Raw genomic sequence first — 24,055 nt, 5'->3', positions numbered from 1 at the left:
TGTTGTCAACACAACCAAGTGCAGTAGGAGAGGGGGAGGGAGTGAAGAGAGGAAAGTCAGTGTGAACTTGACCTGGCATCATGCTGGGAGTCCCTTGGGCCTCTGTGATCTGCCTTCAGGAATGTATTGAAGGGCCCCTACCCCTGCCCCCATTAGTCCTTTCTGGGACCTGCAGCATCCTTGGCAGCCATCCTTCTGTGCTCTTGTGTGTTTTCCTCTGCTATATAAAGGGAACCACCTTCTCACCCCTCTTTTCCCCCCACTGCAGCCTGATCCTGTTGACACTGTAAACACCTTTGCTTACATTTGCTCTAGTGAAACACAAGGTGAACATACACTTTGGGGTGATGCGTAGTGCTGTGTTAGCATTTGTCTTACTGTGGCCACCAGTGCCTGTGGATGGTACACTAAAAGAGCTAATTCTTCTTTCATTTATTCTTAGTTTGTTGTCTGTTCATTAGACCGCTTTGGGCAAACTTTGGGTGAACTTTCTTTAACTCAGTGATTCTCAAACTTCAGCATGCATCAGAGTTAGCTAGAGGACTTGTTAAAACACAGCTTACAGGGCCCAACCCCAGAGTTCTGATTCAGTTGGTCTTGGTTTGGAGCCTGAGAATTTACCTTTTTAACAAGTTCACGGCGAGATGCTGATGTTGCTGGTGCAGGGACCACACTTTGAGAACCACTGCTATAAGTCATCTGAAGTCTTATCCTAAAAGAAAATCCTATAGCGAGAAATCAAGCTCTTCTGAGTATACTTTGATAATATGGCCACGTCCATATCAAAGAAGGCTCAGTATGACTTTTATAAACATTAAATAATTCAGGCCTCAAACCATCTCTCTGAAAGAGAAGAAGGTTGTCAGAGAACATAGGACTAAGTTTTGGGGAATAAAATGGGCTTTGTAAATCCCAGTTCCCCCCTCGCTAGCTATATAAGTCTGGGCATGGTACTCACTGAGCCTCATTGTCCTTACCTATAAAATGGGGATGATAATAACACTCGACGATTGTGAGGAGAAATGAGATGAGGCCTGGAGAGACTTTGAACAGTGCTCGGCACACCAGTAAATGCTCAATAAGGCACTGTTATCATTAACTCAAGCACATACTGAGCAGCTATACTCTCTTTGCCAGGCTCCATGATAGAAACAAGAGATTAAGAGGTAAACCCCGGGCTCCCCTGGTGGCGCAGTGGTTGAGGGTCTGCCTGCCTATGCAGGAGACACGGGTTCGTGCCCCGGTCCAGGAAGATCCCACATGCCGCGGAGCGGCTGGGCCCGTGAGCCATGGCCGCTGAGCCTGCGCATCCGGAGCCTGTGCTCCACAGCGGGAGAGGCCACAGCAGTGAGAGGCCCACGTACCGCAAAAAAAAAAAAAAAAGAGGTAAACCCCACAGGAGTTCCAGGGCTCAAGGGGGTCAAAGTCTAATATAGGAGATTGCACTCATAAATAAGCGCCATAAAGTGTAGGTGAACACTGCATGCAGGACCGACGGTCCCCGGATGCCAGGGGGAGGGGCGGCTTGGGACGCAGCTAAGCTGCCCTTCTACGTTTTGTCTCGGGGTGGGGGGAGGAGGTGGCGGGGTGTGGTCATTGCACAAACAATTCACTTCAATAGGCTGCCACTGAAACCCCTCTTTTTCACCCTGCCTCTTGCTCTTGCAGCAGCTGGGGAGGAAGGCGACCTGCCTCCAGAGAGGTGAGTACCCGTTTTTCAATTGTGTAAGAGTGTAGCCCATCAAGGAGGCTGCTTAGCCTGCCCAAAAGCAGGCAATAAGCACATGCCAGGTGTCTGTATTTCTCAGAAGAGTTGCAGGAAGAGCAGATTTATAAGCACCAAACTGCAACTTTAGATTAAATGAGAGATTAAATAAACTGCATTTAAAAACCAGGCTGGCGTTAAGTTGCCAAGATGGTCATCTGAGGTCCTTTTACTTATGATACAGTTGGGTTCAGTAAATTGAAACATCAGCCTCTATAGTAATAAATCAGATTAGAGGCCACAGAGTGCTGTGGGCAGCCAGTGTGATGTTAGGAATCGCTAATGGGACAAAGGACCTTCTGGTTTTGGTGCACTCGTAAGACTTTGGCCATGAAGTGTCAGTCCATTAATCACTCAGCCACATACTATCTGTTGAGCCCTCTGATGTGTCATGCATCAAGCTGGCTACTGTATACAGATGTTCTCACTTCCTCTTCTCAAGAACGCTGCAAAGTTGCTGCCCCTGTCCTCATTTTACAGCTAAAAATGGTTGGCCTCAGAAAGTTTGTCACTGGCAGAGGCATGATTCCAACCCAGGTGTGCCCAAACTATTTTTTTAACTGAGATAAAATGGATATATAACGTTGTATAAGTTTGAGGTACACAGTGTATTGGTTCAAGACACTTATATATTACAATATTATTACTATGGTAGTATTAGCTAACACCTTTATCACCTTGTATAATTATTTCTTTTTTTGTGCTTCAAACAGTTAAAAATCTAGGCTCTCAGCAGCTTTGAGTTTATAATATAGCATTTTTTTTTTTTACTGTAATCCCTATGTTGTGCATTGAATCTCCAGAACTTATTTATCTACAGGTTGCAAGTTTGTACTCTTAAACAACATCTCCAATTTCTCCATTCCCCAGCCCTTGGTAACCACCATTCTATTTTCTGCTTTTACAAGTTCTGTTTTTCTTTTTAAGATTCCGCATATAAGTGATATCATGCAGTATTTGTCTTTCTCTGTCTGACTTATCTTACTTAGCATAATGCCTTCAGGGTTCATCCATGTCTGTGCAGATGGCAAGATGGCCTTCTTTTTCAAGGCTGAATAATATTCCATATATAAATGTGTGCATATATATATATCACATTTATAATATTACATTTGTATATCTATAACATTATCTATCGCATTTACACATTTATATATATAATATATGGATTATATATATATATATATATATGTATATATCTCATATCTTCTCTACCCATTCATCTGTGGACACTTAGGTGTCCATCCATATCTTGGCTATTGTGACTAATGCCGCAATGAATATGGGAGCACAGGTATTTCTTTGAGATCCTGTTTTTGTTTCCTTCAGGTGTATACTAAGGTATAGGATTTCTGGATCATATGGCAGTTCAATTTTTAAGTTTTCAAGGAAGCATCATACTGTTTTCCATAGTGGCTGTACTAACAGGTATGCCCAAACTATTTTTACTATACAAACTCCTTCACAAGGATGCTCCTGTTCTCAAGAAGGTCAGTCTTAGAAGGAGAACTAAACATAAAAATAAATAATCATACTACTTATTCATTCATTAAATGTTTATAATAGTAGAATGTGTTACATTTTGTAATAGAGAAAGGTATACATTTCAGAGGTTGCAAAAATGCAGAGGGATCATTTTTCCTTGGAAGGGTCAGGCAAGTCTTTATAGAAAACATATGAGTTGTCTATTGCTACAGTGATACTGCATAATACCAACAGAACATCAACAGTATACAAGGTGACTGTGGGTTTGGCTGATCTGGGCTGGGCTCAGCTGGTGTGGCTCACATGTTGAAGACTATCTAGACAGTTTTGCTGATACTGAGTCAGAGTGGGAGGGCATTGAAGCTTTACATGGCAGTGGGCAGGGATCCATGAAGGGGTAAAGAATAGGGGCATTAATTCAATCAACCTAACAGTGAAGAGGAAACATTTGAAATAAGTATTGAGGATAAACATCTGTTGGAAAACATGGGAAGGTACACTATAGGCAGAGGCAGGAAGTGTGGAGTAACAAGTCTTCTTTTGGAAACTAGAACTACTTGAGTTAGAACGTAGAAAGTATAGTAAGGAACGGAAAGAAATGGGAGGGAGACAGGGACCAAATCATGGAGGATCTTGTACACCAAGGACTTGATACGAGCTCTTGTTCAACAAGGAACAGACTGAATGATGCTAGAAAAGATTCATGTGCTCTAGGAACTCCTGGTTCAGTTGTCTGTTTGAAAGAGTTCAAGGATGGCATGAGGTAGGTCAGTGGAGCCGCCTTCGATGTGCATTTATATGAAAGAGAGAAAAAATTTAGAAGGCTTGGGAGATGATTTGCACTATTTACTCAATGAACATGGGCCTCAGTATCACAGTTTGAGGGGACAATGTAATTCTGCTGTGCTCTGAGTCAGTCTTAATTCCCTCTTGCCTCAAGTACTGTGAGCATCTCAGTATGATTATGAGTGTGATTCAGCACACTCATCATCTAGTGTTCAGCTAGATATGCATTTTCCCTACAGCTTGGCTCTAAACTAAGCTGACTCCTTCTCCGGCACTTTAAACATCCATTTCAACATGGGGGGCAAACTTGCTGTGATAGGCAAGTATTGGGAAACTGTAGTCAGCCTCTAATGTGACACCTTCTTCCTAAGGGATTTACAAGGACAGTTTCACTATTCTGTCCTTTCACAGACCTTAGAACCTAACCTCATCTAAAATGAGACTCACTATACTTCGGTTATGATATGGGCCATACTGCTATAAGACTGAAAGACAAGAGATGAAGAGGCACCAGAATACTTAGGCGTGGCTTCATAGAAGGAAAAAAACCTTGAGATGTATCCTGTATGATAGGTCAGGATTAGGTAGGCTTACTTATTTGTTCCCTTTTGTGTGACTGTAAGATAGGTGAGGGCAGGGTTTTGTCTCCAGAAATAACCACATTCTTGACTGGTAGTTGGTAGATGGATGGATGGATGGATGGACAGATGGATGGACTAAAGGACAGAGCAATGTATGTTCAGTATAGAGCTAGAACATGATTGAAAGCAAGGTGGTAGTAATAAAAAAGAGGATATAAACAGACAAAAGAAGTATGCTGATGTGTAAAAGTAAGAGATGACATTAGATCCTGAAATATATTAAGTACCATGCTAAGGATTTTGAATTTTATCTTGTCAATGATAAGAAATTAGTTTGAACAAGTAAATGCCATGATGCTAAGCAGCCTTAGATACAACTTCTATGGAAACTGGTGCTTGTTTGGGAAGAACATCTTTCATGTTCATGGTATTAATTTTCAATAAAGATATTAGATTAGAAATAGAATATGTCAGATCTTATTACTGGAAGGAGACCTGGCAATTATCTAATGCAGCTAGGCCATTAGAGCATAATGTTAACAAAAATCTGGGCTTTTCATCTAAGCCTTACCATTTAACACCTATGTAGTGCTGGACAAATGCCTTAACCTCTGCAAACCTCAGGTTCTACTTATGTAAAATGGGATATTGATAGTTCCTAACTCATGCAATTGTGGTGTTGGTTAAATGAAGTAATGATTGTAAAGTGTTTAGTGCATTACCTAGCATCTAGAGAGTGCTCAATAACATTTACTTGGCTGTTATACAACCTCCCACCAAAGGCAAGAATTCATGCTCAGAACCTTAGTCTCTTCAAAAATCCTTTGATGGGGAGCTCATTGCCTGGAGAGTCCAGTGTTTTTCTTTGTTGGGCCAGATTTTATCCACTGAACATATATTTACTGAGCATCTACTATATGCTAAGCCCTCTTATATACATTGAGAATACAGCAGTGTATAAAATATCTTACATGTACCTACACACACATTTGTTCGTTTGTTTATTCAAAAGTCTTTCAAGTTGGGCTGGAAAAAGAAATGACTTCCCTACTCTGGATTCCCAACCATCCCTCCAAGATCTATTCATTGGTATAATGGATGTTGTCTTTACTCCTTCTTTACATGACAGTTTTTAAAACATCTAAGGACTATTTTCTTCTCTAATCTCAAACTGTCATTGTTTTCAACCATTATTCATAAAACGGGAGTCTTTGTGTTTTCACTGTATTTCTGTGGATATATTTTGTAATCCTCTTGTTAGGAACTCAGTGCATTTAGAATAGCCATTTTTACTTCTGAGCCTCTCTATATTGTGTATTAAATATAAGCAGCATTGTGTAATGGAGCAAGTACAGGTCTGCAGTCAGATTAGCGTGGGTTCAACCACTCTGTTTTACACAAGTCGTTCAACAGCTCAGAGTTTTGATGTGTGTGTCTGTAAAGTAAACATAGTAAAATTAACTTCATTGATTGTCCCAAAGACTAAATGAAATAAATTATATAAAGCATGGAGTACACAGAAGATGATCAATGCATCTTTGTTTCTTTAACTCTTGGCCTGTCCATTTCTTCTTATCTCTGGAATATTAATATCACATTATCTTTGGAGTTTATCCTTTGTCATCACTCTTTCGTGCAAACCAAGCTGGTTGGCATGCCTCTTGAATAAGCAGCTCCTATTTGTGTTTGTGAGCAAAGCAGGGTAGTCCCAGGGCAGCCATCAGCCCTGGGTCTATGTCAGTACTTAGCAGAGTTGGCTAATATTTTATTCATTAGCTATCAATATGGGTTTTCTCCTATTAAGAAGAGTCAGAGGGTAGTCCTGAGTCAGGGAATCTCTGACTTAGACACTAAGGCAGGGAGAGGCTATTTAGTTCAGGAGTAGAAAAGATTCAGACAGTACACTGTTTCTCGCGTGAGGGTCTGTGCGTGGATCTCAGGATTCCACCATATTCTCTTCCGGACTTTTAATTTTGTATTTTCATTTTGAAGATCATCTTTAAAAGATAATATAAGCCTATTTTCAATCTTCTGGATGGCCTCCTTCAACCTAGTACTTTGGAACATACTTTTGTGTTTGGTTTTTTGATATTTCTTCCCCATGCAGAGTGGGAAACACAAGCATCTTCTAGGGCTGAGCAGATTATGTGACTATGTCTAGGACCTGTATTAGACAACCGGGAAGAATAGAACCTGGGGAATAAATGCCTTTCCTAAAGCATTCAAGTAAAATAATGATGATAACAGAGAAATGACATGGTGGCCAAATAAGATGAAGCTGTAGTCCTTATTTGAATAGTGGTAAGTGTTATAAAGAAAAAAAAATTTTATACAAGTTTTGAAGGTTACACTCCACTTACAGTTATTACAAAATATTGACTATATTCCCTTTTTTGTACAATACATTCTTGTAGCTTATCTTACACCTGATAGTTTGTACCTCCTACTTCCCCACCCATATATTGCCCCTCCCAAATGGTAACCACTAGTTTGTTTTCTATCTCTGTGAGTCTGCTTCTATAAAGAAAAACATTTAAAGCATATTAGGATAATAACAGGGGGTTGGGAGTGAAATATAGGAGGTGTAGGATGATCAAGAAAAGCCTCCCTGAGGTGGTGACATTTGGGCTGAGACCTGAATGATGAGGATCCAGTTATGGAAGGTCTAGAAGATGTTCCAGGAGAGGGAACAGCTGGGGCGAATTCTCAAGAACCGTCCTCTACACATTTCAAGAACCAGAATGGCAGGGAGCACAGCTAAAACACAGTGCTCTAGGGGAATGGTGGTGGTGGTTCTTGGGAGCCATGGAATGAGTTTGGATTTTACTCTAAATGCATTGGGAAGCCAGAGGAGTGTTTTTAAGCCAGGCAGTGACATGAGGTGACATTTATTTTGTAAAGATCAATCTGGATGCTGTATAAATACTAACTTTAGTGGAGAAGCAGGTGGAAATAGGCAGACAGCCTAGGAAGCCATTGTGACAATGAAACAATGACAATAACATTAAAAATAGCAATCAACAGTGATATGGTGTCTGTTCTAAGTATATGCATGATTCCATTTGTGACAATCTTTAAGAAGTAGATGAAGCTATTATATATTTTATAGATGAGAAAACTGAGTCACAGAGAGGTTAAATAACTTGACATGGACAAGGGGGTAGAAATGGAGATAAAGAAATGAATGGATTCAAGTTATGTTTTAAAGGAAAGCCAGCAATTGCTGGATCAGCTGTGGTGAGTGAGATGGGAGGGAAAGAGAGGAATCTAGAACTTGTAGGTGATGTGCTGTTTCCATCACTGTTGGTATTTAACAATGTGCTTGGCACATCATGAGTGCTCAGCACAAGATGGAACTTTCCTAAAAGCTATTGGGAATTGGTTTCTATTTAACAAAAGAAGCGTGTCGTTGTACTGTATGCATGTAACACTAGAACTTCTGAAGGCTAGTTTTTAAATCGTTTGTAACTACAGTGCTGTTTCATGAATGGCTGCATTTTAGGTAGTTAATACTAGTATAGATCTGCTCCAATGACCAACAGCAAAGTAGGCTCCTCATAATGATATCTGGAATGTGAAAGTTGGCCCCAAGGTCCCAGTGTGTTAAACTGAGTCACTTTGGGGCAAAAATAAAGAGAAGGACTTTTTTTTTTTTTTAAGCCTGTGCCTTTATTAATTTTTAGATCCAGAACACTCAGGTGGCTTCAGCTCAAGCCACTTCAATAACTTCTTATTATCCCTTTTTAATTGGACTTTAGGGACATACCAAGGCCACTGTTCGGTCTGCCTTTCACAAGGGCAAGGGTGGTGGGAAGAGTGGATTTATTTAGGCTCTTTCTCTTCTTTCATGTTTTTAGGTTTTCCTCCTTTTAAAAAAAATCACCTAAAGATTCTACTTATTGAGCACTTTTTATAGACAAAACCTTGTGCCCTATGTTTAGGTCCCACTTTCATTTTAAAACTCCCAACCGCAACCACCCCATGAAGTAAGTGGTTAGTGGACTCTCTAACTATAGAGTCAGGTTAAGTAATCCAGGAAGATGCAACTGGATCAGCAGTGCCGGGGTCTGACCTGGTCAGCCCAACTCCAGAACACAGCCTCCCAGGCGCCTTACTGTGGATTCGCATGGGACTCTTACCTGTGACAAAAGAGGGCAAGGTCTAAGAGACTCCTGGCCTCCTCGCTTTTTGTTTGGTAATTGATGAATATTTACAGCATCTCATGTGTGGCATAGCTGTGGATTCACCCCTTACACTGTCCTCATTGCCTATGGTCCAGTTCTTTCTAATTAAAAATGAGTTTGTGAATAAAATGGAAATAATATTATATATAAAAGAAACAGACTTGTGGCCTTAGGATTTCATTTTCTCTTTGCAGAAAGATCTGTGTGAGGGAGGCTGGCTACAGTGGAAAGTGTTTAGAGTCAAGCGGTGTCTTCTCTCTTTGGTAGCATTCAGTTGATAAGGAAAAGGTCATAATTTAGGAAGAAATCAGACAGTCACAAGTTGTAGACTTGGAGCATTTTTGTGTGCATAGGTATATTCAGAAAAGTAGAGTGAAAACTAATCTTTGGTTACTGGGCACATCCTGGGCATTGCTCAGCCCTTTATATCTGTTAGACTCATTTGAACCCCATAACCATTTTAAGAGGGCAAAACTAATATTCCCATTTTGTAGAGGAGAAACCATGGGCTCAGAGACATTTCATGACTTGACCTAAAATATAAGATAATACAGAGCTTATCCAGGTTGTGAACTCAGAACTGTGTGTTTATATTTCCAACCACAGTGTCCTGTGTCAAAATTTTTTCAACATGAGGGATTTTGGGACATTTCTGTTAGACTGTAAACTCAGTGAGGGAATGGATCATGTCTTTTTCACCTTTGTTTCCCCAGGAAGTAGACATGCAAGTAATAATTATGTACTAAGTAGGTGATGGACCAATGGAGTGACAGATAAACAGACTGATGGGGAGAAGGATGGACAGATAGAATGAATTACCCTCTATGGACTTTGATATAACTAAACATTCCTAGACTATATCTGTATATTCTGCATTGATTGTACATGCGATATCATATCTTTCTAATTTAAACAAAGCCGAATAATGAGGATGATCTGACCTCTTCATTTGCCCTTGTGTATCATGTAAGGGTTCCTGCCGTATGAAGATGTGGATTTACATGAAATCCTCTCTTTTCTCCTTTTTAGTCTAGCATCCAGCAAGTGACACTCCGCCAACAAGCTTCTCCTTATTATTTTAGCCCTCTCTCCTCTCTTCCCTCTCTTTGGTGGATCCATTACACTCTGAATTAACTATTGATATTAATTTAATCAAACTAATCATTGAGAACTTCACCTCCATTTTACATTTAGAATAAAATTTAAAAATCCCAAACTCTTTACAAGGGCCAAGAAGGTCCTGTCATTCTGGCTGCTCTTTACTCCTCTCCTAACCTCCCCTTTCCCTTGTTCACTGTCTTCAGCCCACTGGCCTTTTGGCTTCTCTGCAGATACAACAAGTGTGTTCTTACCAGGCAGAAATACTTGCTTTTTCCTTTGTATAGAGTGGTCTTTTCCCAGATCTTCACCTGATGACTCCTCATCATGCAGGATTTGTTCGATTGTTCATTCATTCAATTAATCTTTTTTGCACCCCAAGTATGTGCCAGACATCATTTAAATGCTGGTAATCCAACAGAAAACAAAAAAGTCTCTGCCCTCATGACTCATACATTTTAGCTGGGAAGAAAAATAAATAGTCAAATGATGGTATAATGTAAGGTAATGATAAATGCTGAAATGTCAGCCTCCCTGACATTTTTCTCATGTTTTCTCTCCCAAGATACTATCTATCCCATATATAAGGCTGCTTTATTCTTCTGTTAGTATTTATTAATGCTTCTATGATAATGTTTATTCTAGTTATTTATTTTCTGTGTTATTTGAGACCATGAGAGTCTTGAGTTCAAGGACCTTGTCTCTCATTTGCCTTTATATTCTAGAACAGTGCCTGGCACAGAGGAGCTCAATGAAAAAATTAATGATATGACATCATCTACCTGTCCATCTAGTAGGAGTTTTCAGTATTTCTGTGAGCATCAGAGGAGGACCCAAATCACTGGAGCCTGTAGTGTCAGTCACTGGGGACCCAGCAGTGAGTGATACAGTATAAGACCCCAGAGTAAAAGAGACAGAATTAAACTAATAAAAGTAATGAAATAATTTAAAAATTTATGACAACTATTAAGAATGGTATAAAGCGAAGAATTATGGTAGACAGAAACAGGTGGGGAAGAGGGCTCTCGGGAAAAGGTAGCAGGAGAAGGACTTTCTTGAAGGTGATGTCTGTCGACTGAAAAATAATGCACAACCTAAAAGCTGAGAATTGTGTTTTATTTGGTGGACTTGTTGAGGACTGAAGCCGGGGTGACAGCCTCTCAGATAGCTCTGAAAGACTGTTCCCAAGAGGTAAGGGAAGAGCCAGGGTATAGAGGAGTTTTGCAAACATCAGGTAGTTGAACATCAAAAGATTTCTACTAATTAAAGGAAAAACAAAAATCTCAAGTGAATGAATTTAGCGCTTTTCTGTATGGGAAGTTTCAAGAGCCTGGGTTCATTGAAATCATTCCTGTGATATGCACCTTAACTTACCTAAGGCCAGAATCCTGTTTTCTCCATCTTTAATCCCCTCAGGGTGCACAGTCAGGAAGTGTGTGTGTGTGGGGGGTGCAGTGGCCTGATGGCCGCAACATGCTTTTTTTACTGATACGGCAGGTGACTTTCTTCGTCCATACATCTAAGGTGAGACCTCGTGGTTGAGAGGCAGCTGGCCATACAGGAGAATTCTGGGAAGCAGGAACAGCATTTGCAAAGTCCTTGAGGTAGGAGAGAGGATAGTATCCTTGCAAAACAGAAAGGAGGCCAGTGTGGTTAGAGTGTAATGAGGGAGGGAGAGGGTGGCAGGACAGGGGTTTGGAGAGGTTACTAGGAATGAGATCGTAAAGGTGAAGCGTTTGATGGTTTTGTGGTTGTTTTTAATTAAGAATCGCAAGCAGGATTGTGACAAGGTCTAAGTTATCTTTAAAAAAATTTTTTTTAACATCTTTATTGGAGTATAATTGCTTTACAATGGTGTGTTAGTTTCTGCTTTATAACAAAGTGAATCAGCTATACATATACATATATCCCCATATCCCCTCCCTCTTGCATCTCCCTCCCTCCCATCCTCCCTATCTCACCCCTCTAGGTGGTCACAAAGCACCAAGCTGATCTCCCTGTGCTATGCGGCTGCTTCCCACTAGCTATCTATTTTATATTTGATAGTGTATATATGTCCATGCCACTCTCTCACTTTGTCCCCGCTTACCCTTCCCCCCTCAGTGTCCTCAAGTCCATTCTCGACATCTGCGTCTTTATTCCTGTCCTGCCCCTAGGTTCATCAGAACCATTTATTTTTTTTAGATTCCATATATATGTGTTAGCATACAGTATTTATTTTTCTCTTTATGACTTACTTCACTCTGTATGACAGACTCTAGGTCCATCCACCTCACTACAAGTAACTCAATTTCGTTCCTTTTTATGGCCGTGTAATATTCCATTGTATATATTTGCCACATGTCCTTTATCCATTCATGTGTCGATGTAAGTTATCTTTTTAAAAGATCATCCTGGCTGCTGTGTGGAGAATAGACTGTAGAAGGACCAGAGAAAATAACACTTAGTGCTTTAAAGAACAAGTGGGAGTTTGTGAAAAGGACATTGGAGGTTAGGACATTACAAGCAGGGGAACCACACATACAAAAGCACAGAGGGGCTTCCCTGGTGGCGCAGTGGTTGGGAGTCCGCCTGCCGATGCAGGGGACACGGGTTCGTGCCCCGGTCCAGGAGGATCCCACATGCCGCGGAGCGGCTGGGCCCGTGAGCCATGGCCGCTGAGCCTGCGCATCAGGAGCCTGTGCTCCGCAGCGGGAGAGGCCACAGCAGTGAGAGGCCTGTGTACCGCAAAAAAAAAAAAAAAAAAAAAAGCACAGAGACAGGAAACCTCCTGGTGTGTCCAGGAATCACAGGTAATTTGACATAATTGGAATGTATAGTGGTAGCATGTATACAAGGCAGTGTAGCATGTAATAACAGTTCAACAAATGCTGGCTGAATAACAGAATGGACTTAGATGGTTCTTAACTTGCGACTCTATTATATTCAGTCTGTTTTTTGTTAGTTTCCAGATCCTTGGGTGTAGTTCACCTCCCTGTCTAAATTATAAATTCTTTGAAAGCAGAGGGAGAATCAAATACTTCTTTCTTACCAGATACATAAATGAAATTTGTTTAAATCGAATGACATAGCAATACTTGAAAATGAGAAGATCCAGGGAGTTGTTATAAGGGGTTAAGAGCATAGACTTTGGGGTCAGGTCAGATAGCCTTGGGCTTATATTTTGAGCACCACACTATCTGTGTGATCTTAGAAGAGTTATTTAATATCTCTGGGCCTCCTATTTCTTCACATGGGAAAATGGAGAAATCAATAAATCCTACCTTTTAGGGTTGCTGTGAGGATTGAAATAAATATCTATAATTCTACAAAGTACCCAGCAATGTTGTAAACACTTGATAAATGGTAGCGATTTGTCGTGTGTTTGAAGTAACAGGGTTTGTCTGTAACGAGGTCTAGGGCTACAGGAAGCAGCTGGGAGTCAGGAGGCTGGTCTCCTAGGAAAGTCTGCCAGCAGCTCAGAGGGTGACCTTGCCTTCTACTTCTTAAAACAAATGCTCTCAGATATGATGGCGCACTTCAAAGCAGACACCCTGAAATTTGAAATTCAGATATTTTAAAGCTTGACCTTAATAATGAAAATGAGGGCTTGAGGTCATCTTTTGTTCATGCTGTGGAAGTTGCCGCTGGATTATTGAGAAATTGCTTTCATGGTTGCATTAGTAGAAGTCAGAGTGCTTTAAAAGAGTCACTCCTAAGTTCAGCAGTGATTTCATAGATTCTGCCTTAACCTCAAAATACAGGTTAAGTATTACTGTTCTCTTATAGATGATAATGTCAGGCATAGAGAAGTATAGTAACTTCCCTCTCACATGTTCCCAATATAAGTGACTATTATATAGAGGAATTGATCTGTGAAACCATTGGATCAGCCTAATGATATTTTGAAAAATATCCAAAACTCACTTGTTAGCTCCTTGACTTTCACCATCAACCTGGGCTTCATCATTTTCATTTTAGTTCCTCCTTGGTTCTAGAGTGACTAGTAGTTTAGAGGAAAAGAGCATGGACTAGGAATTAGAAGGCCTGGTTTCTGGACCCACAATAGTGCTATCTTGGGCAAGTACTGAATATCTCTAAGCCTTAGTTTCCACATGTGTAAAATGTCTCATAGTGCTGCTGAGAGGATTCAAGGAGAGAACATACATAACATTAGCATGAATAGAGTTTGGTCAAAGAGGGAATGAGGGCGTGTGAGTTAACAAATGAGAAATCTCAGATCTTTTGTACATTCCCATCTTCAGCACATGTGATTGTTTCTCATCATGGCTTTGCTTCATAGTTTGTTTTGTCATCTGGGGGCCTCTCTGCTGTGTGTGCCAGTGACCTCCTCCTGTGATGACTTCCACTGCAGTGGAGCTGCTCATGCTCTGTTTGACTTCAGCTGGCACTTCCCTTTTTCCGAGACTGTCTCCAGCAGAATGGTTCGGACCCCAGATTCTGGACTCAAATATCTGGCTTCTAATCTCTGCTCTGCTGCTTACTACTCTGTGACCATGCATTGTGCCTCAGTTTTCTCATCTGAACATGGAAAGAATGACAGTATCTTCATAGGTTCAAATGAGAATCAAACAAATTGATACATATACTTGAAACAGTGCCTGGCACTAGTAAGTGTGTAATAATTATTAGCTATCATTATTGTTGACATGCCCTCCTTTTGAATGAGATCAATGGTTTGACAAAGTAGCTTCAGAGTTAGTAATACTCCCGAAACTGGGATCACTTTAATAACATTTACTTGGTCATTGTATTAGTCAGGGTTCTCCAGAGAAACAGAACCAGTAGTAGCACATATATTTTATATACTTATATATTACATATATATATAAGTATATATTACATATATAATATTTATTTAATCATTAAGTATGAGGAATTCGTGACTTCCCTGGTGGTGCAGTGGTTAAGAATCTGCCTGCCAATGCAGGGGACATGGGTTCGAGCCCTGGTCCGGGAAGATCCCACATGCCAGAGAGCAACTAAGCCCGTGCGCCACAACTACTGAACCCACATGCCACAACTACTGAAGCCCGCACACCTAGAGCCTGTGCTCCGCAACAAGAGAAGCCACCACAATGAGAAGCCCGCGCACTGCGGCGAAGAGTAGCCCCTGCTCGCCACAACTAGAGAAAGCCCGTGTGCAGCAATGAAGACCCAACAAAGCCAAGAAATAAGTAAATAAGTTAAAAAAAAAAAGGATGAGGAAATGGCTTACACAATATTGAGGCTAAGAAATCCCATGATCTTCCATCTGTAAACAGGAAAGCCAGTGGTGTAATTCCAAGTCCAACAGCCTGAGAACCAGGGGAGCCAATGGTGTAAATCCTAGTCCAAGGCAAGAGAAGATGAGTTGACATGTCCCAACTCAATAAGTGAGGCAGGAAAAATTGAGTGAATTCTTTGCTTCTGCTTTTGTTCTATTCAGACCCTCAGTGGACGCCTGATGCCTACTCACATTAGAGAGGGCAGTCTGCTCTGCTGAGCCCACTGATGCAAATGCTGACTTCCTCCAGAAACACCCTCCAGACACATCAGAAATAATATTTATCAGGACACACTGTGGCCACATAAAATTAACCATCCCAGTCGTCGTACTTTTATGGCCCTTTATAGAAAGAATTGGGTTATCCATTCATGAATTGGAAACAAAGAAATACCTACTGCCCAGGGCTGAATGACATTGGAGGCCCTGTATATGTTGTTTGTTGTTGCTGTTGGTTGTAGACGTCATAGTAGAATCCGTAAGGTTATGAAACATGCAATAGTAGAATTAGGCCTGCATACAAAAACGTGTATACATGTGTATATGCATAAGCATATATATGATTCATAAAATATAGGCATGATATACAAAGATGTGTATGCAGAGGTGTGTGTGTGTTCTGTAAAAATGGTAGAAGTGGGAGAACTGGTGGTAGAGGTGGTAGAAGTTGAAGTCCAAGTGGTCGATGTGTGTAGAGGTGGAAGTGGTAGTAAACATAGTAGTGCATGTGGAAGTAGTGAGCTCTTTGTGCCAAGCACTGCACTAAGCACAGCATAATATACATCACCTCATCCTCATAAAAAAGAGGATTAAAGGAAGAAGTGACTTGGGTCCAGTTACCAATCCAGGATCACAGCCATGTAAAGCTGAGATTCAACCCCACACCTCTCTTTCCGTAGCCTGTGTCTCCTTATAAGCATTCTACTCAACTGCTTCGTCTTTAACCACTATCTTATATGTAGAAGACAGAGGCTGGAATAGCTTCTGAGAAAAAAAAATCCTTTAAAATTTCTTGTGCATTTTTGTGAACCTGGCATGAATGCATTTTGAGATCGATGTTAGATAGAATGGATGCCATTTTTTAAAGTCTAATTATCAGTTATTTGATTCAAGAGTTAATTCTTTCATTCAAGAATTTCTTAAGTGAAAAGCCTATGGGGAGAGTAGTCTTACAAGAAGTATTTGTTGGAAACAGGAACTTTTCCAGTTTGGGACTTTGAGTAATTGAGAAATCGGATGGTCTCATCCTTCCTTGTCACCAGGAACCTGTGGAATGTCACAGAGAGCAGCTGCTGGCTAAGCTACAAGTGTTCTTCCTATTTCCAGAACATGTGGGCCATTGACATAAGTGGAAGAAGCTGGATTTTTCAACTTAGGTCCACACCTGTAATAAAAAAATGCAAAAGCCTCACTGGTTTTGCTGTTCAAGTCTCAATCGTTCTACTTTAATGCAAGCTCTTTAGATTTTCCAGAACTGTCTCGCAGTGAAACTTTTCGACTCACCCTCACGCAGTGTGGCACAGGAGAAGATGAGAAAGGAAACGTACCCGTCAGGTATTTCCCACATGTTAACTCAGTTATTCCCCCATCAAACCACCAATGACCCTATGAAGAAATGAAGGCTCCGAGGAGCTATTTGAGGCCACACGACCAGTGAGAGGTGGATGGGATGAATCTAGGTACAGTGCCCAACGTGTTGTAAACCCTCAACAAATAGCACCTAATCCTGTCATGAACAATTTCTCTGTTTGACCAAATGAGCAGATGTTTGAATGAGCTGCGTGAGCTGCTTCCCTAGCATGTACAGTCTGATACAGAGGTTGACGAATTATTTTCTCCAAAGGAAGGCGGTAGCCCAGGGGTGGACATGGCAAGTGGAAAAACCACAAGGGGAGGTCACAAGTCTGTGTTTTAGCCAGAGAGGCCCCTAGTTGTTCAAAAATCTATTTTGAAGATAGGTTTCCAAGCGTCCAAACACAATTGGAAAATACCTGCTTTTGTATATCATCTGTAACATTTCCATTGCATTTATGGAGCTCTTGTTTCTCCAGGAACATAGATATTGTTGACGATACCATTAAGAAACATTCGTGTTTTGGGTTTTTTTTTTTTTTTTGCGGTACACGGGCCTCTCACTGTTGTGGCCTCTCCCATTGCGGAGCACAGGCTCCGGACGCGCAGGCTCAGCGGCCATGGCTCACGGGCCCAGCCACTCCGTGGCATGTGGGATCTTCCCGGACCGGGGCACGAACCCTTGTCCCCTGCATCGGCAGGCGGACTCTCAACCACTGTGCCACCAGGGAAGCCCACATTCGTGTTTTATTATGTAATATTTAAATTACTAGAGGTTTTCTATAAGAAAGTCAGAAAAGGTAGAAACTGATGCTATACCAGTAATAAAAGGAACTTTCCAAAATGATAACCTCAACACTTCTTTTTAAAAATACTGTAATTTTTTTTTTGATGCTTAATGAGTTTTTATTGCTTTTTCAAGGTTCTTAAATGATATACAATGTTCTTAGATACAGCAGTCTTTTGAAGTAAGTGAAGCAAATATTCTTCAATCATTATTAAACTCAAACCAAAAATATGTAAAGACTAAATCCATTTCAGGATTTACCTAAAGTATAGGCAAATGCAAACTGATTAAAAATGCAAACATAGAATTTGGAGAAATGCTGGTTTCCTTAATTTTATATTGCCACACTGTCTTTTTAACATTCTCTCTAAAACTTCTACCACAATCTGAAGAATAGAATGGCCAGCATTCCACTACTGACACCAGAAATAATGTTTTTGAAAATATCAGTATTGTTTTATATTGAGGTAATATTTTCCTTGAAGATTTCAACTTAATTATGGAGACTATTATTTGTATTATTTTCCCTCTAGCCAGGTATATCATTTTGAAACTGTCTATGGGGCATATACCAAATGGCTTAATTCTAGGAAAGTCATTGTGTGGAATTCTGCCTCAGTTAAAAAAAATGATTTGAAATTGTTTATTCAGATATATTAATACAATAGGAGTAAAAGTGAAATAAATAAAAAATACTTTTTAATGTTGAAAGGGAAGATGAATTGAGGGTAGAATATATACTTCAAATACATGCTATAGATCTTGTACAATCCTTTGGGTAGGCAAGAAATGAAGGTTTTTGTTGTTATTGTTTGGTTATTTATCAGGGCAAAAAATCTGTAAAGTTTTTCTCCCATGTCATTTTGCTAGAAGTTTTATTATTTCATATTTTACATTTAAGACCATGATCCACCTTAATATGGTTGATTCTATATGAGGTGCCAGATTTAGATCAAGATTTTCCTCCTCCTCCTCTCCTTCCTCCTCCTCCTCTCTCTTTCTTCTTTTTTAACCTACGGATGCCCAATTTCTCCAGCACAGTTTGCTGAAAAGACTGTCTCTACTACATTGAGCTACTTTGTCCCTTTGTCAAAAATTAGTTGATTACTTGGGCATATTTGTGTCGTGGGCATATTTATGTGGGTCTATTTCTCACATTCTGTTCCATTTTTCTATTTGTCTGTCTCTCTGTCAGTACCACATTCTCCTGATTACTGATTACTGCAACTATGTAATCATCTTTATTATCAGGAATCACTATTCCTCTCAATTATTCCTTCTTTTTTCAAAATTGTTCTGTCTCTTCCAGGGCTTTTCCCTTTCCATATAGATTTTAGAACAAGTTTTTATGTTTACAAAGAAGCTTGTTAATATTAGATAATAATTTTGTTAAACCTATAGCTTAATTTAGGAAGAATTAACATTTTAAGTGAGAGTCTTCCGATCCATGGATATGGTATATTTCTACATGTATTTAGCACTTCATTGATTTATTTCATGAGTATTTTACAATTTTTATCATATAAGTCCTGTTCCTGTCTTGTTACACCATAGATTTACACCTAGGCATTTCATTTACAATGGAACAATTGTACTCGATATTGTATTTTTAAATATTGATTTTTATTTGTTTGCTTTTGGTATATAGAAATGCAATTAGATTTTGTGTGTTAACCTTGAATCCTTTGACCTTACTGACCTCACTTTTCTGTTCAAGGAGGGTTTTTTCTTATTGCAGATTTTGTGGGTTTTCTATGTAGACAGTTATGCTGTCTGCAAATAAAAGCAGTTTTATTTGTTTCTTTTCAATCTGTATAGCTTTTATTTCCTTTCCTTGCCTTATTAGAGTGGTCAAAACATTCGGTAATATATCAAATAAGAATGGTAAACATTCTTGCCTTTCATCTGATATTAGAGGGAAAGACTTTCAGCCTTTCACTATTGAATATGATGATAGATGTAGAATTTTGTACATATTCTTTATGAGGTTAAGGAAGTTTCTCACTATTCCTACTCTACTGGGAGTTTTTAATCCTGAGTGAGTGTTGAATTTTGTTGAATGCTTTTTTCTGTGTTCATTGATCATATGATTTTTTTTTTAAGAATTTTAAAATGGTTGATTACCTTGATTGAGCTTTGAATTTTTTTTCTATTTTTTTTATTAGTTTCTGCTTTATAACAAAGTGAATCAGTCATACATATACATCTGTTCCCACATCCCCTCCCTCATGCATCTCCCTCCCTCCCACCCTCCCCATCCCTACCCTCCAGGCAGTCACAAAGCACCGAGCTGATCTCCCTGTGCTCTGCGGCTGCTTCCCACTATCTGTCTACCCTACGTTTGGTAGTGTATATATGTCCATGCCTCTCTTTCGCTTTGTCACAGCTTACCCTTCCCCCTCCCCATATCCTCAAGTCCATTCTCAAGTAGGTCTGTGTCTTTATTCCCGTTTTACCCCTAGGTTCTTCATGACATTTTTTTTTCTTATATTCCATATATATGTGTTAGCATACGGTATTTGTCTTTCTCTTTCTGACTTACTTCACTCTGTATGACAGACTCTAGGTCTATCCACCTCATTACAAATAGCTCAGTTTTGTTTCTTTTTATGGCTGAGTAATATTCCATTGTATATATGTGCCACATCTTCTTTATCCATTCATCCGATGATGGACACTTAGGTTGTTTCCAGCTCCGGGCTATTGTGAATAGAGCTGCAATGAACATTTTGGTACATGTCTCTTTTTGAATTATGGTTTTCTCAGGGTATATGCCTAGTAGTGGGATTGCTGGATCGTATGGTAGTTCTATTTTTAGTTTTTTAAGGAACCTCCATACTGTTCTCCATAGTGGCTGCACCAATTCACTTTCCCACCAGCAGTGCAAGAGTGTTCCCTTTTCTCCACACCCTCTCCAGCATTTATTGTTTCTAGATTTCTTGATGATGGCCATTCTGACTGGTGTGAGATGATATCTCATTGTAGTTTTGATTTGCATTTCTCTAATGATTAATGATGTTGAGCATTCTTTCATGTGTTTGTTGGCAGTCTGTATATCTTCTTTGGAGAAATGCCTATTTAAGTCTTCTGCCCATTTTTGGATTGGGTTGTTTGTTTTTTTGCTATTGAGCTGCATGAGCTGTTTATAAATTTTGGAGATTAATCCTTTGTCAGTTGCTTCATTTGCAAATATTTTCTCCCATTCTGAGGGTTGTCTTTTGGTCTTGTTTATGGTTTCCTTTGCTGTGCAAAAGCTTTGAAGTTTCATTAGGTCCCATGTGTTTATCTTTGTTTTTATTTCCATTTCTCTAGGAGGTGGGTCCAAAAGGATCTTGCTGTGATTTATGTCATAGAGTGTTCTACCTATGTTTTCCTCTAAGAGTTTGATAGTTTCTGGCCTTACATTTAAGTCTTTAATCCATTTTGAGCTTATTTTTGTGTATGGTGTTAGGGAATGATCTAATCTCATACTTTTACATGTCCCTGTCCAGTTTTCCCAGCACCACTTATTGAAGAGGCTGTCCTTTCTCCACTGTACATTCCTGCCTCCTTTATCAAAGATAAGTTGGCCATATGTGCGTGGGTTTATCTCTGGGCTTTCTATCCTGATCCACTGATCTATCTTTCTGTTTTTATGCCAGTACCACACTGTCTTAATTACTGTAGCTTTGTAGTATAGTCTGAAGTCAGGGAGCCTGATTCCTCCAGCTCCTTTTTTCGTTCTCAAGATTGCTTTGGCTATTCGGGGTCTTTTGTTTTTCCAAACAAATTTTGAAATTTTTTGTTCTAGTTCTGTGAAAAATGCCAGTGGTAGTTTGATAGGGATTGCATTGAATCTGTAGATTGCTTTGGGTAGTAGAGTCATTTTCACAATATTGATTCTTCCAATCCAGGAGCATGGTATATCTCTCCATCTGTTTGTATCATCTTTAATTTCTTTCATCAGTGTCTTATAATTTTCTGCATACAGGCCTTTTGTCTCCTTAGGTAGGTTTATTCCTAGATATTTTATTCTTTTTGTTGCAATGGTAAATGGGAGTGTTTCCTTGATTTCACTTTCAGATTTTTCATCATTAGTATATAGGAATGCCAGAGATTTCTGTGCATTAATTTTGTATCCTGCAACTTTACCAAATTCATTGATTAACTCTAGTAGTTTTCTGGTAGCATCTTTAGGATTCTCTATGTATAGTATCATGTCATCTGCAAACAGTGACAGCTTTACTTCTTCTTTTCCCATTTGGATTCCTTTTATTTCCTTTTCTTCTCTGATTGCTGTGGCTAAAACTTCCAAAACTATGTTGAATAAGAGTGGTGAGAGTGGGCAACCTTGTCTTGTTCCTGATCTTAGTGGAAATGGTTTCAATTTTTCACCATTGAGGACGATGCTGGCTGTGGGTTTGTCATATATGGCCTTTATTATGTTGAGGAAAGTTCCCTCTATGCCTACTTTCTGCAGGGTTTTTATCATAAATGGGTGTTGAATTTTGTCAAAAGCTTTCTCTGCATCTATTGAGATGATCATATGGTTTTTCTCCTTCAGTTTGTTAATATGGTGTATGACGTTGATTGATTTGCGTATATTGAAGAATCCTTGCATTCCTGGAATAAACCCCACTTGATCATGGTGTATGATCCTTTTAATGTGCTGTTGGATTCTGTTTGCTAGTATTTTGTTGAGGATTTTTGCATCTATGTTCATCAGTGATATTGGCCTGTAGTTTTCTTTCTTTGTGACATCCTTGTCTGGTTTTGGTATCAAGGTGATGGTGGCCTCGTAGAATGAGTTTGGGAGTGTTCCTTCCTCTGAAATTGTTTGGAAGAGTTTGAGAAGGATGGGTGTTAGCTCTTCTCTAAATGTTTGATAGAATTCGCCTGTGAAGCCATCTGGTCCTAGGCTTTTGTTTGATGGAAGATTTTTAATCACAGTTTCAATTTCAGTGCTTGTGATTGGTCTATTCATATTTTCTATTTCTTCCTGAGTCAGTCTTGGCAGGTTGTGCATTTCTAAGAATTTGTCCATTTCTTCCAGGTTGTCCATTTTATTGGCATAGAGTTGCTTATAGTAATCTCTCATGATCTTTTGTATTTCTGCAGTGTCAGTTGTTACTTCTCCTTTTTCATTTCTAATTCTATTGATTTGAGTCTTCTCCCTTCTTTTCTTGATGAGTCTGGCTAATGGTTTGTCAATTTTGTTTATCTTCTCAAAGAACCAGCTTTTAGTTTGGTTGATCTTTGCTATCGTTTCCTTCATTTCTTTTTCATTTATTTCTGATCTGATCTTTATGATTTCTTTCCTTCTGCTAGCTTTGGGGGTTTTTTGTTCTTCTTTCTCTAATTGCTTTAGGTGCAGGGTCAGGTTGTTTACTCGAAATGTTTCCTGTTTCTTAAGGTGGGATTGTATTGCTATAAACTTCCCCCTTAGAACTGTTTTTGCTGCATCCCATAGGTTTTGGGTTGTCGTGTCTCCATTGTCATTTGTTTCTAGGTATTTTTTAATTTCCTCTTTGATTTCTTCAGTGATCACTTCGTTATTGAGTAGTGTATTGTTTAGCCTCCATGTGTTTGTATTTTTTACAGATCTTTTCCTGTAATTGATGTCTAGTCTCATAGCATTGTGGTCGGAAAAGATACTTGATACAATTTCAATTTTCTTAAATTTACCAAGGCTTGATTTGTGACCCAAGATATGATCTATCCTGGAGAATGTTCCATGAGCACTTGAGAAAAATGTGTATTCTGTTGTTTTTGGATGAAATGTCCTATAAATATCAACTAAGTCCATCTTGTTTAATGTATCATTTAAAGCTTGTGTTTCCTTATTTATTTTCATTTTGGACGATCTGTCCATTGGTGAAAGTGGGGTGTTAAAGTCCCCTACTATGATTGTTTTACTGTCAATTTCCCCTTTTATGGCTGTTAGTATTTGCCTTATGTATTGAGGTGCTCCTATGTTGGGTGCATAAATATTTACAATTGTTATATCTTCTTCTTGGATCGATCCCTTGATCATTATGTAGTGTCCTTCTTTGTCTCTTCTAATAGTCTTTATTTTAAAGTCTATTTTGTCTGATATAAGAATTGCTACTCCAGCTTTCTTTTGATTTCCATTTGCATGGAATATCTTTTTCCATCCCCTTACTTTCAATCTGTATGTGTCTTTAGGTCTGAAGTGGGTCTCTTGTAGACAGCATATATATGGGTCTTGTTTTTGTATCCATTCAGCCACTCTGTGTCTTTTGGTGGGAGCATTTAGTCCATTTACATTTAAGGTAATTATTGATATGTATGTTCCTATTCCCATTTCCTTAATTGCTTTGGGTTCGTTATTGTAGGTATATTCCTTCTGTTGTGTTTCTTGCCTAGAGAAGTTCCTTTAGCATTTGTTGTAAAGCTGGTTTGGTGGTGCTGAACTCTCTCAGCTTTTGCTTGTCTGTAAAGGTTTTAATTTCTCCATCAAATCTGAATGAGATCCTTGCTGGGTAGAGTAATCTTGGCTGCAGGTTTCTCTCCTTCATCACTTTAATTATG

The 24,055-nt window shown here is 39.4% G+C and overlaps 1 protein-coding gene across 1 annotated transcript in view; it reads left to right on the top strand.

Annotated features, from left to right (window-relative positions):
- The window catches only part of FYB2 (FYN binding protein 2), a 95,553-nt gene that overhangs the window by 5,519 nt on the left and 65,979 nt on the right, over positions 1 to 24,055 (top strand). Inside the window, 1 exon segment of the mRNA XM_060119321.1 lies at positions 1,669 to 1,702. Coding sequence (XP_059975304.1) covers positions 1,669 to 1,702 — 34 coding nt within the window.

Source organism: Mesoplodon densirostris, chromosome 2 (assembly GCF_025265405.1).
Source record: "Mesoplodon densirostris isolate mMesDen1 chromosome 2, mMesDen1 primary haplotype, whole genome shotgun sequence".
Taxonomy (NCBI): Eukaryota; Metazoa; Chordata; class Mammalia; order Artiodactyla; family Ziphiidae; genus Mesoplodon; species Mesoplodon densirostris.
The sequence above is the reverse complement of the archived record's forward strand: the minus strand, read 5'-3'. Positions and strand labels throughout refer to the sequence as shown.